Raw genomic sequence first — 16,461 nt, forward strand, 5'->3', positions numbered from 1 at the left:
GGGAGTACTTAAGCAGATTGGGTGTATACAAGTTCACGGCATTCTAGGTTGGGAATGCATCACAGTGCAGGCAGTGGGAATCGGTGAATGTCATTGCAAGGCTGTACTCTAAGCTTTGACAGATTGTGATGATCAAGGGGAAGGTCCTGGTGATTGCAAGAAGGCAAACCATTACAGCTGTCTTCAAGAAAGACAAAAACTAGGAAAGGAGAATATAGAGAACTAGAGGGTAATCAGCCTCGCCTCCCTCGGTAGATGATGGAGCAAATCTTACTCAGAGCCACTTTCAGGGACATGAAAGATACAGTGACTTGAAACAGCCAACATAGATTTACTGAGGGATGGATCATACCTGATCATCCCTGTTGCTTTCTGCAATGAGGTGACTGGGTATATGGATAAAGGGCAGAGCAGTGGATGTTGTGTGCCTTTAGCAAGACCTTTGACGTAGTCTGTTGTGGTATCCTGATAGCCTAGCTGTGGAGGAATATGGGCTGGAGAAGTGGAGAAAGAAATGGATGGAAAATTTCCTGGGCCTTTGGGCTCAAAGTATGGTAATAATGCAAATTTCAGCTAGTGTACCTCAAGGATTGGTACTGGGTTCAGTACTGTTTATGTCATTATCAACAACATGGATGATGGGACTGAAGGTGCTCTCAGCAAGCTGCAGACTACCAGATCAGTGGTTGATACCTTGAAGGGCAGGGCTGCTATTCAGAAGGAGCTAGACAAGTTGGAGAAGTGTGCTGCCAGAAATCTTAACTTCAACAAAGGCAAATGCAAACTCTAACATCTTATAAAATGATCATGTACAGCACCCAGGCTGGCTGACTGGGTAGAAAGCAACTTTGTAGAAAAGGATCTGGAGATCCTGGCAGACAGTCAATCATGTATTGAGCTTTAATAGCAAGGGTGTAGTCAGCAGGTCAAGAGAAGTGGTTGTTCCCTTGTATTTGGCACATAAGGTGCTGCAGGACTGTGTCTGGTTTTGACTTCCCAAAACACTGGATTATTGCAGCGGGGTACTGAGAGTTGGGGCTGAAACATATGACCTATGAGGAGAGGATGAGGGAGCTTGGCCTCAGCCAGAAAGAGAGACATTGAAGGAGACATCTATTGCCTTGTATGGCTGTCTAGTGGTAAGATGTAGAGAAGATGGAGCTAGTTCTTCTCAGTAGGTTCACACAGGAATGACAAGAGGCAACAGACCAGGAACCTGAGAAATTCCAACTTGTGGTAAAAAGTACTTCTGCTATTGAGAACAGTCAAACACTGGAACAAGGACCATGAAAGATGGTGGAATACCCATCATTTAAGACAGTGGGAACTCAACTAGACAAGCCTCTGAGCAGTCTTCTCAGCTTGTCCCTTCTTTGGGCAGGAGCTTGAATGTGATGACCTTTGGAAGCCCCTTTCAACCTACATGATGCTGTGATTCTGTTTTATTAATGAAATTTTACTGACTCCCAGCTGCTGAATCTGTAAATCACTAAGCAGTAGTGAAACATGCTAACCCGTAGAAAAGTAGTGACATGGGGACCTTAACTTTTTTATTAAAACCAAAAAAAGAATAGGAGCTTTCAATGAAAAAGCTGGGCAGGGAGGGCTTACCTTGAAAGCCAAAAGTTCTATTAATATGTTTTCAGTTAGAAAAAGCCAATTACTTGGATTTTCAAATATCTTTTGAAGAGCAGCTGCATAGTTATAGTACAGGAATTAATTCAGTGTTGCTTTGGCCTTTACTTGATTCAGCAATATGCTGCTTTGAAAGACTCCAAGGTGAATAATGAAAGTAGCAATGCAAAGAGGCAATCCCTAGATCTAATCAAACGAGGTATTTGCAAAGCTTAGATTTGAAGTGCTATACGAGTGCTGACATTGATGCATGTTATGATTTATATGGTATTGACAGAGTACTTTGAAGATTAATATGCTCATGTTGCTAATTTTATTATTGTAAGGCCTGTTATAAAGTTGCAGGGTGGTTATTTGGGTTGGGGGGGTTGTTTTTTGCATTGTACTCCTTACCGTAATGTGTTGCTTGGGTCTTGTATTCAGAGATCCATCATCTTTAAAAGGATGGTTATGTAAGAGCATGTCAGCCTTTAAGCAAACGGGTCTCTGAACCTTCAGTGGCTGTGGATTTTTGGGAGGAGGGAGGTTCTGCATCTGGTAAAAATGAGTTGGTTTTTTTGTTGTTTTTTTTTTATGGATGAAAATATTTTCAGTCTATTTTGCTGATATTTGTCATTGATGAGCCTGAATGTTTCTCTTTGTGTGCTTAAACAGTCCTTTTATAGTTTTGTTTTCACAGAGAAAGAAAACGGGTGGCAGTTTTGTTTGGTTTTGATTTGTGCTGTGAATTACTGTGCTGTGAATTACTGTGCTGTGTTCACTGTGTTTCTTCACCAGTGTATTGAGACGTACTATTACCCTTCTTAATCAGCTGGCAAAAGAGATGGCATCTCATGCAGCTCTGGAAATGCAAGTGAACGATGCTACTGAAGCAGCCAAAAAATACCTGGCCAAGATTGAAAGGCCACAGGAGGTATCTTTGAGCTTTTTTGGTTATTTTCTTATACAGCAGGTGTCTAGTACAAAATGTATGAGGATGGTTTGCAACTGAATAATGTGTGTTCATTTCTTTCTTTCTGGTGCAAAAGGAAAAACAATGTTTTTACAATATGTAATGCAGAATACCAAATATGGATTTCAGTTGTATTTTATTAACAAAGGAAACCAAATGAACTTCTCTCTTCCCAGTACAAATTTCATTAAAACAGTAATATATTTTTAAAATATCTCTCTGAATTAAAGCAAAACAAAGTGAAGGGAGACACTAATTTTGTTCATTTTATTCTCAACAGTTGGCTGTCTAGGTCAGGGCTATAGCAGTCCTGTACAGAAAAGCCTACAATATAGCTGTTCTTCTGCTGGCTGCTGCTTCTAAATACGATTTTTTGTTCCAGTCCTGAGATGTCTTTTCCAACTTGTAAAATTGGTCTTTTTGTATTTACTGTGGTTTGGATTCTTGCAACTGTTCTTAGGGTGGGTCAGCCAATTTCCTGATGCCTTCCTTTCTCAGTAAGGCACTGAAGTAGTATTAATCAGGAAGTTACCAACAATTCCTGACTTCAAAGAACTACCAGTGAACCAAAGATACGTTATTTTTATGAGAACAGTAAAGAAAATTACCATTTGTCTGTTGTGGTTTTGCGCAGGAAGGGAAGTCAGCAAAGATAATAAATGTGTGAAATCTCTTGAAACTGGTTAGTTTGACTTCTGTTGGAACAGACTGAACCATAAGCTAGGTTGCAGATACCCAGGTTATGATGACTTTTACAGCAATCTTCAGTCTAGTACATTGTTAAAACAAAATTCACTGCAGGTGTGTACAGGTTTCCTTCTTGTTTGTCTGGAGCAGTGTTTATGGTTACCAGCACTGTAATAAATCTTCAGAAAAAGAGAACAGATTCTGGACAAAAAGCACTAGAAGGGATGCAAAAAGAAAATCCAGTTGAGAGGTGCTGTAAAACAAGGATTGCAAGAGTGTGTGTTAGCTATTTCCCAAGTATGAAATGATTACAAAATTTGGGGATTTGGTATTTTATCAAAATGATTCAGACTCCCTCCCTCAGCCATGGAATTTATCTCTTTTCTGCATACTGGTACTTCACCCTCCCCGCTGTTGGGATTTGTCCAAAGGTCCTCTTTTTGTTCTGCTCTCACATTCTCTTAGCAACACATTCTCTTTAGCTGCTTGTAAGTGATAGCCAGAAACTGGAAACTGTATTCCTGTCTGTTTCTATTTGTGTGTTTGATTGCATGGTTTGCAAAAACAGTGGTAGCTGTTGCAGCTCTCTATTGCACTGGAGTTGCAAAGTGTTCAGAATTGGTTTATTTTAACTTTATAGAGATACTATGACTTAGGTTCCTTTGTGGCTTGGCCTCTGCATTTCTGTTCATTTGCAAGCATTTCATTCCAGCACCAAAGAGGCAAGAGCAATTGCATATAGGGTACTGGATGTAAGTATAAATACTGTAAGTTTAGTGTGCTATGCATGCACTGTCTCCTGTTCAGAGATTCCATAGAGAACAGAACTTAAGATAAATGTTTTTAGAAATAACTATGAGTGTATTAATAGGGAAAAGGTGGTCACAAAGTAAATAACGCAAATTTCATTACAATTAAGGCTGATTTCATTACATTAAGGCTAATCTCATTACAAATTGACTATGCTTTTGTTACCAACAGTCAAATGCAATCTCTGCTCTTTAGTTAAATAGCTTCTGGAAATTTTTCTTAAGCTTTTTCTTTGGATTGTTTACCAGTCTTTGTAAACATTTCTTTTCCTTCCTCCTAATCTTTCCCTTTCTGCTCCCACCTGTACCTAGTAACCTCTGATATCATCAGCTAACAAACAGCTGTTCATCTCAGTTCTACTTTTCTTTTTCCTGTTAAGCATTTACAACTTCTTTTGCTATTTTTTGTAACAGATGATGCTTGGTTGGGTAATAGAGGAAGCTATATGAGCAAAGTGTCTAATTATGGGGTCTAATTCTTAGCATATAAGTCATCAGTAGTAATTGCCTTAATGATAAAAGCATATGTAAGTATAGTAGAGCCAACATTTTCAGAGTACAGGAAGTATACTGCTGTTGTGCCTAGTTCTTATAGGGCTCTTCCTGAGTCCTTCACTAGTTCATTTTGGGGTTTGGGGTGTTTCTGGGGGGTTTGTTTTTTTTGTTTGTTTTTTTTGTTTGTTTGTTTGAGGTTTTTTTGAATTTTGGTGAATTGAGGCATTCTGAAGATTGAAGAAGTCGCTGCAAACCTATGAGGGCGGATTTGTGAGGTATTACATGATTTAAATCAAAATAAACTGTTAGAGCAAATTGCAGGTAAACACGGCAGTGTTCTGTCACTTGCAGTCCAAGTGTATGTTTTCTGAAAAAGCCATTTATAACCTGAACAGAAGTTGTGGGCTTGGTGCAGAGATACAAAGTACTCTGACATGGTTTAACTCTTAGAGAGGAGATAATGCCATACTACTACAAGTATGCCATTAGTATCAACTTAAAGCATTGAGCATTCTTCCCCTCCATCCTCCCCCAGTCTCCAATGACTGAGTACCTGCCTGTGTCATGTTGGCATTTGATAGAACCTGTCACTTTGCAAGATCAAGGTGGATGTTCTCTGTTTTTTTTGGCATTAATGTCAGACTAATGAAAGCGAAATTAACTATAGCAATTGTTGTTCTTAATAGGGCTTGAGTGAAAAAGGAAATGGTGCAAAGAAAGAGTTAACAGAGGCAACTAATGAAAAGTTGAGGAAGGAAGTTGAACTTCTGAAAGCAGAGTTACAGAAGACATCAAATGGTAAGTATTGGTTAGGATTTCTTTGCAATTAAGAAAAAGCTGATTTTAACACTGGATGTCAAAAATTTTTCCAGGTATAGTATTAATTAACTCCATCAGTTTACAGAGCACTTGAGGTTTCTTCACATTTGAGTGGGAACTGGAAAAACACACAATTGCCATCCCTGTATTTTAGTAAATGTTTTCATTCTGAAAATGTGTACACTGTAATTTGAACACCTTGGTTAAATAGTAATTATTAACAAATTGAACTGATATATTTAAATGGTGTTGACTTGTCTTCATCAGTGACATGACCAGGATATGGAATCAATTGCAGGTTGCAATTCATAGAATCATAGAATAGGTAGGGTTGGAAAGGACCTTAAGATCATCTAGTTCCAACCCCCCTACCATGGGCAGGGGCACCTCACACTAAACCATGTCACCCAAGGCTCTGTCCAACCTGGCCTTGAACACTGCCAGGGGTGGAGCATTCACAACTTCCTGGGGCAGCCCATTCCAGTGCCTCACCAACCTAACAGGAAAGAACTTCCTTATATCCAGTCTAAACTTTCCCTGTTTAAGTTTTAACCCATTACCCCTTGTCCTATCACTACAGTCCCTAATGAAGAGTCCTTTCCCAGCATCCTTGTAGCCCCCCTTCAGATACTGGAAGGCTGCTATGAGGTCTCCACACAGCCTTCTCTTCTCCAGGCTGAACAGCTCCAGCTTTCTCAGCCCATCTTCATACGGGCGGTGCTCCAATCCCCTGATCATCCTCACAGTCCTCCTCTGGACTTGTTCCAACAGTTCCATGTCTTTTTTATGCTGAGGACACCAGAACTGCACACAATACTCCAAGTGAGGTCTCATGAGAGCAGAGTAGAGGGGCAGGATCACCTCCTTTGACCTGCTGCTCACACTCCTTTTGATGCAGCCCAAGACACAGTTAGCTTTCTGGGCTGCAAGCACACACTGCTGGCTCATGTTCATTTTCTCATTGACCAACATCCCCAAGTCCTTTTCCACAGGGCTGGTCTGAATCTCTTCTCTGCCTAGCCTGTAGCTGTGCCTCCGATCCAGGCATAGGAACTTGCGCTTGGCATGGTTAAATATAATAGGCATCAGCTTGATCTTTCACACATAAGCTACTCTCCCTGTATAAAATGTGGGTGAGGTTTTTTTCTATAAAGTGGGATTTCAGTCAGGTAAAAGTAAAATCCTTGAGTAGTATTCCAAATCAATATATCTCCAGCAGAGGTGTTAGAGGTGTTAGCTGCTTCTTTTTTAACACATCCACCCTTTTTCTTTTTTTTTTTTGTCTATGAGGAAACATGCATCGGAATTTGTAACATAATACTTTTGTTAGCAGCTTCCGTGTTTAAGGTTTAGGTTGTCAAAACTGCTTTCTAGGCAACCCAGACTGAGATAGAAGCAGATTTTACCTGTTTGGTTCTGTTTTATTGGGATCTGTCAAGGTCTGTGATACTTACAACACCTGCTCATCTGAAATCAGTGTTTGTAAGATAACACTGCCAGTGACCTTGTAAGCATTAATCAGATGTTCAGACTATAACAAAATACAGATTTTCATGGTACCAGATAGCATGTTATCATCAAAACACAGTCCTGCTTTCATATTTCATGGCAGTGCTACAAAGCTGTAAGAATAACAACAAATATTTCACAAATCATTTTTCAGTGTCCACTGCAAAGACAAGCAAGAACTGTAGAATAGCTATTTTCAGCTGGGATTGAAGCAACAAGAATCTTTTAAATAGAGTCTCATTAGTTCACATTCTCAGGCAGGTTTGATTGTGAGTTTTCCCCTTCCTGCTGTTTTCTTAAAGAAAGAGGGGGAAGACTGCCTTTGAAGTGACAGGATCAATGAAAAACTTAAATGCATATGTTTTATTTAAACTAACTGGTGGTATGTAACACTAATATAATGTAAGCTTTTCAGTCAGGAATGCTAGAGAAAGCTAAGGAATAAATAGATTTACCACATGCTGCTACAGCTGCATTTTTCCTGTGGGCTGTTGTCCATCCTAAAGATGTATAAATTAAGGCATGCTTGGGTCTTTTGTTAAGGGGGAGAGGAATGAATAGGAAAATATTTACAACCCTTTCTCTGAAGCCATCCCCCTCATTGCCAAAACAGAAAAAAACATGGTTACATTGATTGCCATAGTCAGCTAGATGGTGTTAAGGTATGTCTATCTTGGTAATGACAATGTGTATAGACACAGTTTTCTGAGGAGTGTTAGAGATTTAATGTGAATCAAATTTACAGTTGTTTTTATTAAACTTCTGCAGCCAAACATGTGAATGTTGAGTTTCACGCGCGCTAAGTGTTAGTAATGTATTGCACAAAATCAAGGTTGAGATTGAAAAGCTTGTTTTACCTCTTTTTAACAAGTGGCTTCATGCTGCTGAGCTCGCATAACTAAAGGAACCTTTGTGTCCACAAAGTCCAGTCCATGAAATTTTGGGGTTATATTTTGAGAGGAAAGGGAATGAAGAGTGTAGGGAGTGTAACCTTTTGTCATGAAACGAGGCAAAACTAGTGTGAAAGGGAAGACTTTACTGGTTTGGGTTTTGGGGGGGTGTCTTTTTTTCCAGCTACAGTACCAGTAAGAGTTGTAAGTTCAGATTTTGTTGTTGTTTGTTTGGGGCTTGGGGTTTTGGTTTTTGGGGGTTTTGAGTTTTGTTTTTTTGTTTGTTTTTTTGTTTTCTTGGATGAAAAACAAGTATAATGTTTTTCACAGAACAGTTTTAATTCAAATATGCATTGCTGGTCTGGCACATTTGTTGTGCTACTTATGTGGGGTGATAGGTGATCTATTACTTTATAGTAGTATAAAGTAGTATATATAGTAGTATAAAGTAATAGATCACCTATCACCCCACATGTTGAAAGGTGGCTTAACTCAACAGTGGCACCTAGGAGCTGAAATGTAAGTCTGCCTCCTAACTGTAAGTCTGCTTCATATTTAAAAAACCTCAGTTTAGTGTCAGATAAGTGCTGTGGCTTCAGGGGAGATCCAGTTTTTCTGTAAGAACTGAAATATTTACAACTTCTAACAGAGAAAATACTGTATGTGTCCTTTTTCTGAAATCGCAGTGTAGACAGTGATTATTGCAGACTTTCAGGAGACTCAACTCTAGTTTTTCAGCTTTCTACCTTTCCAGGAAACACAGTTTACCTGATTTCTTTTTTTCTTTTTTTTTTTTTTTTTTGGTCTACTTAACCATGAAGCCCAAATTTAAGATGACATTTTGCCATCCAGTATGCTCTGGACAAATAGGAAGAAGAATGAAAATACAGGACAAAAGACTGAGTAGTGAAATTACAAAAATCTGAGAAAAGGTTGGAAATGAGGGACAAAGATTTCTGCGGAATTTGTTTTCAGACTTGACTTTCCTATCCCGCTTGATGCCCTTTTTTGCTTTATTGTTGAAGTGAAGGAAAGAGGGCTGGTTCTTCACTACTTTATTGCAGTCCCACACACTTGGGGGGTTTTTAGGCACCCAGCAGTGGGGCTAGCACTCTCAGAGCCTAAATCCATTTTTAGCATACCTGGACATGTAATAACATGACTGTTCAGAAATCTTCTGAGATGGTATTTTATTGATACACTTGTATGTTAAGAAAAACATCTCATTGATACCTGTAAATATTTATTACATACTCGTGAGAGAACCCAGTGCAGATGTGAGAATGTTTCTCCTGCTACACGGTTAGACATATTTGATTCACATAATTAAAGGCTCCCAGTTTGGCTGCTGGTCTCAGACCTAAAGGGATTTTCTGGGGAAAGGAGATGCTATGATACTGTTTCATTTTGATAGTTTTGAAAATTATGCAAAAAGCTACAATGAAACAAACTATCTGCAACTGGGCATGAGGTCAGAGTCTGAGGGAAGTTTCATAACGCAGCTGTTCTCACAGAAGTGCTTAGGTTGGGGACAGGAGTGGGACTTCTGGTGCATTAACTTCCTTTTCTTGCTCATAGATCCCACACTGTGGAAATGCTGAAGTGTGAAATGTCAGTTTGTTATGGTACCCTTTGGGCAGGAGGGAGACTTCTGCAGTGCTGTACGATTTCACCTTCTATCTCAGGCCATTTTTTGGTAACACTGTCTTAGTGTATGGTAAAGGTTACAGCTTTATTTACTCAACAGACTTTTATATGAACAGCTAGTATTAAGTTATGCAGCAGAACACACTGGTCACACATTCCTGTCAGCTCCCTGACCCCTCACTCTTCTAACAGTATTGCGTAGCAGATGACATGTGCCTAAAGCTTCTACCTGCATCTGATGTAGCATAATGGCCATTGTGGTCCCTAGCACCTGTGTGCAATTATTGAGCTGGAACCTTCTTGCATCTTTGAGCGAGTCTGTAGTGCCACACCGAGACAAAATCCAAAGACTGTTTCTTCGTCTCTACCATTAGGATCTCACTTTGTGAAATGTGGAGTGATTCACTCAAAGCCGTTTAGGTGCTTTTGAACTTCAGTTCAACTTTCTCATAAAATACTTTCTATTTATATATTGTTGTTATAAACGTGTAGTGGGGCAGGAGGAAATTCTGATGGAACTCCCACACATTCTTTAATGAGGTTTGTTTTGTGGATAGAAAGTGTCACAAGTGCTCTTTGTTTCATGGTTGCGTAGTGTTGTAGGAGACAGTATGAGAGCAACACTTCATCTGGAGGGCTGGTTTTGAAATAGCTTTTAATTGTTGCCTGTTCTAGAAAGCATGCATATGCAGATGTACAACTCTCACTTAAATGCTAATATTAGTAGGTGTTAGATGCTAAACAGTGCAGACACTGGGAATACTTTTCATAGAACTGTTGCTACCAGAGCGAGTTCAGCTTGGCCTTTGTGTTGCCAGGCAGGCTAGTGCCATGTAGGGAAGCTGTATTTGTGTAGAGCTCCACTGAAGCACTCTAGCTTTTAAAAACAAAAAATTATCAAAAAAAAAAACAGCTATCAGCTTGCTTTTGTAAGCTGGGGATAAGCGATACAAGTTGAAAGAATTGGCTGCAGTCTCACGTTATTTAGCCAATGTCAGAGGGAGGGTTGGAGACAAAGTCCATAGTCCATCTTACTTAATCATAGTGGGAGCCATTGCACAGTGTCACATCCAGCTGGAGCTGATAGTCATATTTGTTGATTCAAAGGAATGGCACTGCATACAGCAAGGATGGATTTTTATGCAAGTGCACTTACGTCGTCTGAAAATGCTGGACCATCTCTTCTGTAACACCATTTCATTTGAGGTTGTGAAAGGTATTCAGAGCAAATTTGTGTATAATTTTTTGGCCCTGCCTTCTCTTTTCAAACTTTATCTGACCATTACATCTTCAGAGAATTCAGAATTAGCATGGAATTATTTGACTGGAGTTGTGTTCCCAGCTTTACAGAGTATTTGTTGGCAAATCTCGTTGTCCTGTCAGTGCCTAAATTCTTAAATGTGAATAGCTCTTTCTCAACTTTAAAACTCCTGAAAGAGAGAGATCTTTCTTAGTCTTAAACTAGTCCAAATAATTTGGGGTTTAGACTTGTATTGTGAGCAATGCTAATTTAAGTTCCAGATCGTTTCCTTAGTAGCAGGCACTGTAAGTCAAGTGATTTAGTCAGACCAGGACTAGTGGTTGTGCTGGGAAATGCCCAAAGAATCATTGGTTGCTTTTCTTGCTGTTCAGTTTTGTTTTACTCTTTGGTTCTCCATTCTTGTTAAATTGAGAAGATAATAGAAATGCTACAGCTACTTGGCTGTAGTAACTTCAGAGCAGTTTTATTTCTCATCCTGCTTCGACTTTAGAGGAATCTGAAGTAAGCTATCTATCCTGGAACAGGATACAGAGAATGTGGTAAGGGAAGGACAAGTTTTCTATTTCTCCCAGGCTGTACATGTTATTTTAGTTTATGGACCTTCAGTCACACATTAACTGTTTTAAGGGGTAGTTTTCTATAAATACCTTCTGTTTATATACTGCCCTAAGGATATTTTGTAGATTTTTTTTTTTCTTTGAAAGGAAGGGAAAGAAATTAAAAAGGATAGCCCACCTCTCACAGTACTGAGACTGGGTTCCAGTTGTAGGGCTTACTGACTGTTCCTCTCGTTGCATTCACATGGAAGCAGCATTCTCGCCTCTTGCCTTCTCCTGCATCTGCTTGCTGGGAGCAGTCAGCTATTGGGTTTTACTTGCTGACGGTCCAGCTGTTCTGCCTCCTATGAGACAAAGTAACAGGCCGGATGGAAGCCAGAAATAATAACTGACTGTATTGTGCACACAAAGGATCTTCTGTTTGCTGCTGGGTCAGTGTTCATATGCTGTGATAAGATCCATATGACCGACAATATACCTGTATGATCGATTGGTTTGCACTGCAGTGTTCATGCAGTGGCAAAATAGCTGAGCAGTGATGTATGGAGGGTCTCTGTTGGTTGACAAGAAGACATCCAGAGAATTTGGTGCACTGGGGAATTCATGTGAAAGACGCAATGCTCTTTTTTATTGTGCAGCCGCAACAGGAATGAGTCTTGGTTTGGTGGGGTTTTTTGTCCATAGCCAACACAGGTGGAAAGGACAATCTGTTCTTTACTTTTTCTTCATCTAGGGTTAGGTGAGGTATTCCTGTCATACATCTGTTTTGGTCAAAACATTGAAACAATACCGTGGCTTGTTTGCTTTCTTCATCTGCAGATACTTTAGATATTTTGTTCATGTTTTAAAGATACGGTGGCTTTTAGTTGTAACTACAGTGCTGCTGCTTGCAAACAGCTAAATAGTATTAAATCAATAACAAAGTTACAACTCATTCAGAACTGAGATATTGATAATTTTTACTCTAACTATGTACAGGAATGTTTAAACAGGGCAAAATGTAGCTTTCTAATTAGCAGATTCTTGAAGAAGCAAAATGGCATATGCTTTTGGTTTTTGTCTGCAGCTTAAAATTCAGAAGCTTATGAAATTGTCACAGGTTAATTTTAGAGTGATTTCCAAATTTTACTGTGGAGTATTTTAAACATTAGCAAGATCAGAGTAAATGCAGTGGGGTTTGACTTGTCAGATGTGTGCAAATCATGGTTGTTCCAAATACCAAAACTTTTAGAAGATGTTTTTTGTATTGATGTTGTCAAGGATGCTTTTTCTTTAAAGGGTGGATATCTGTGTAAGAGTATGGTTGTGAAATACAGGATGTAAAGAGATGGGAATGTGTTTGACCATGTTGAAATAAATAGACATAAGTGTCATTAACTTCAGTAGACCAGAATTTCAGGCTAGGTTAAGATCCTATTACCGGAATAAGTAAAGTCCTATGACTTGCATACTTTTAAAGTGAGAATCTATACATTCAAATTAATTAAAAATAGCAGAAATGTTGGGACAGGGAGTCTTCCTTTTTGCATATAGGAGAGCAGTCAAATCTCTTGTGTCCTGCTGTTAGAGGGACTAGCACTCAAAGAGAAATGTGGTTCAGACCAGAGTGCTTGTAGCTAGGTGCTTAACAGAAAACATATCTAGCTTATCGTTTGAGAACAGGATCTTGCAGAGCTGCAATTCTTGAGTGTCTTGGAGGTCTTTGAGAAAGAACAATGTATCTCAGAGAGCTCACAGTCAAAGGATAGATCCACATTTTTGGAACAAGGGAAATTGCAGATGTTGCTCTTTTATTTGTACCATAAAGATTTATTTTTTAAATATGGCTTTGTGAAGCAGCCTTATGGGTCATTAACTTTTCTCTGTTTTAGCATGAATAAATCAAGTTTTAGGATATGCCTGTGCTGCTACAACAGGGAAATATAAAGAAACCCAAGATACCTATAGCAGAGGAATATAAAAATGCCTAAATGACCTTACTTAAATGCTTACATTACAGCTTAGGAGTAACGGCTTTATGAAACTGTGATGATTTACTCTGCATTGTAAATTAGCCTCTGTAGAGTCCTAGGCTGTTTTGTGCTGCAGTATAGACATGCTCTCATTTATTGCTGTTGAGATTGTGAATACAGTAAGAATTTTTCTTATGTTAAAAACCTGTTCGCAGTTGTCTGTCCTACACCATCATTTCTGCCTTCTCTTCTGTAAAGTGAAGCTTCTAATGAATTAACTCATAAACAGTAAAATATATAACAGTGAAAAAGAGGGGCATGTGCTCCTATAGTTATGTATTCTCTCTTTTCCGCCCCCTCCTCCTGATGTTAGACAGCTGCTTTGCTAAAATCTTGCCCAGTGTTTTGAGTTCCCTCATTGTTTTAAGAGGGCTGACAGTTTAGTTTTGTAGTTGTAGGGTTTTGCTTTTCTAAAACTGTCTTCTGCAATGTGACAGAACACTGTAGTCATCACTAACTTGTCACCTTTGTCAGCAGTTTATTGGTCTTGCCCTTACCTTTCTTACAGCCCCTTCTATTCCTTGTGTGACTATTTCTGAACACAAGTAATTTTTTTTTTCCCCTCCCTGTCCCATACATCTCTTGCTGTGTCCATATGTGATGCTTTGTTTAAAATTTAAGGATTTTTAGAGGAAGGACTGTCAAGTGCAACGGAGCCCTAATAACTAGGGCTCTGAGGAACTGGAGGAGTACAAGTAATAATTAAACCACTAATTCCTGTATTTTACAGCTCTCCACAAGGCAAATACTGAAGTGGCTGCAGTTAAAAAGCAGTCTGAAGGCCTTAAAAGAGAATATGATAATCTGATGAAAGAATATGAACAGCTTCAGGTAGGTGGTTCTGGATCACTATATGAGCACAATGTTCTGAAATAGTACCAGCAAAATTCTGCTTCTTGGGGGTGTTATGCAGGGGAATCTACAAAAATCTTTAGTACAGCATAAAGTTACAATGGGCAGGTAACTTAAACTCCTTAAAACTTCAGTAAAGTGGTAGAATTTTGTTTTTCAAGGACTGGATGGCAAAGCTATTAGTACTTTCTTTTTTCCACTTTAGGTGATAAAGTTCAAGTCGTCATTAGACTATTTTGCTGTCACTCATGAAGTAACATTCAGATAGTTTTGCATGTGATGATCATACTGAAACCTTGTAAGATAACAATAGGATGTGTGTATGGTATATACATCATTTATAATTTATTTTGTTTGCTCTTTAAACATGCTTTTGCAACACTGGATTATAAATCTTGCAGAACTTTTGATTGGGGGGGGAGGAGAAAAATAAAAAACCAGCCTAGGCTAAAAATAGGCTATGATAAAAATTCCAACTTAAGTACAAAACACACAAAAAAAGACCCTCAACGTAGCAAGCAAAAAACTGAATTAGCAGTTTGATTAGCTTTGCATATGTGCATGGCTTTAATACCCATAATATGTAAAGTAATTATGTACTGGTTGTCTGACCAGTGTTTGAATGTTCCATACCTAACATCTATCTCAAAATTCAACCGAAATTCAATAACACTGAAAGTTAGCCTGTTTACAAGTAATGATCTTGGGAGAAAAGAAATGATTAATGTTAAAATTATGATGACCTGCTTTCAAGAAGAGTGGTTGGTTGGTCCTGTATAATTTAAAAGGCAAATTTGAGCTGGTTATCTCTTTCCTGTACTCCATGAAGCTGCTTACTGATTCCCAGCCGCACTCTATGCTCTCACAGAGATTGCTCAACTGACCTCTGTGTTTGAATTAAGACCACCATGCATGTCCTGTCTGTGTTGTGCTTCCCTGTGTAATGAGCCACAGTAGTCCTGCTGCATTTCTAACAGTCTTGTGGTCTAGAACACACATCCTTACAGCTTTCTGTGTTTACCTCTGATGGAAAGAACAGAAGGTACTGAGCATACAGTAGATGCAACTCCTGAAGATAAATCAGTTGATAGCAGAAAATGTTTTCTGCCGAGTTTGTTGCACGGTTCAGCTGTAACGTGAACAGGAAGCAGAAGTAGGCTGCTTATTGTACCAGGACCAGAAGCACATGTGTTATGTGGGGTGGTGTTAATGGGACTACATCTTTGAAGGGTGTGTAGTGAAAAAACCCCATGTGACTGCAAGGGGGCAAAATGTGTCATCTGGAGTCAATGGATTCTGATTTTGCCAAGCATAAAACATTATTCTAATCTGTTTCTTTTCAGGACAGTTTAAATAAAGAGGAAGACAAGAAAGACCTGTAGGTGTATTCAAGACAGATGGCATCAGTACAGTTGCTTCAATGAGAAGAGCCTTGTGCTGTTCAGGCTTCCAATGTTTTCCTGAAACAAAACATGATTTTTCGGGAAAGCACATGCACTGCAGGTCACTATTCCAATTCCTCTAATATATCCTGATTGCCAAAATATTCTGTGTTGCAAATAAAAGGTTAAGTGGCTTACCCAATTTACCATACCTCACTGCTCTTGTGAGGAGAAACTCAAAAATCTTTCAATTCCATTGGGAGCAACTTGACTGTTCTCCAAGTTTTTTGCCTTACACAATGTTAACAGATCCTGCACCATTTGCTTGTAGCATTTGAGCAAGGTTGTATGTCGCACTATTATCATAGACACACTTACGTAAACCTCCTTTGCAACACCTGTTTGGAGTCCTCAGAAAATCAGTTACCAGTGGACTGAAGAAGGCTGAAAGCTTTTCATCAGCTGTTCCACTTGAGTGTAAAATTGAATGACAATCAGTCTAAGGAAAATAAGGAAGGATTTAGAAATGTAGTTTTCCATCTATCTCACTGGCTTGTGACTTTCACTTAGCCATGTGGATGAGTGTATTTTAACAAATGATATTTTTGCATGCCTCTGGTTTATTGTTCTTCAATATATCATGTTGTTTCAATTTTCATGATGAAAATTTTGGGTTGGTTGGTATTATCATTCTGTAGTTTTACACTGTTTACATCTGTTTACGTTGTATGTGCCACCTAACTTCTTTTGCCTTGCTAAGTAAAAATTCTTTTTAAGTGTAGATAGTTGGGTTTGTTTTATTTTCATGGATATGATACCTCAAATAAATGTGCACTGTTTTGCATAAGCCCTTCCTGGCATTCAGCAAATTGGTTTGAGTTTCTTTTTTGTCAGTTTGTTTCAGTTTTTATTTGAAAGTTGGATATGTTGTATTAAAAGTGTTGTTTAAGTTCA

General features: G+C 38.8%; 1 protein-coding gene across 1 annotated transcript in view; it reads left to right on the forward strand.

The window, feature by feature from the left end:
- The window catches only part of DUS4L (dihydrouridine synthase 4 like), a 38,688-nt gene extending 22,227 nt beyond the window's left edge, over positions 1-16,461 (forward strand). Inside the window, exons 9-12 of the mRNA XM_062638293.1 lie at positions 2,413-2,548; positions 5,265-5,376; positions 14,004-14,104; positions 15,469-16,461. Coding sequence (XP_062494277.1) covers positions 2,413-2,548; positions 5,265-5,376; positions 14,004-14,104; positions 15,469-15,507 — 388 coding nt within the window. The 3' untranslated portion in view covers positions 15,508-16,461. The remainder of the gene's footprint in view (positions 1-2,412; positions 2,549-5,264; positions 5,377-14,003; positions 14,105-15,468) is intronic.

The sequence above is a fragment of the Pezoporus occidentalis genome, unplaced genomic scaffold, assembly GCF_034315485.1.
Source record: "Pezoporus occidentalis ecotype Australia unplaced genomic scaffold, CSIRO_AGI_Poc_V1 ctg56, whole genome shotgun sequence".
Classification (NCBI taxonomy): Eukaryota; Metazoa; Chordata; class Aves; order Psittaciformes; family Psittacidae; genus Pezoporus; species Pezoporus occidentalis.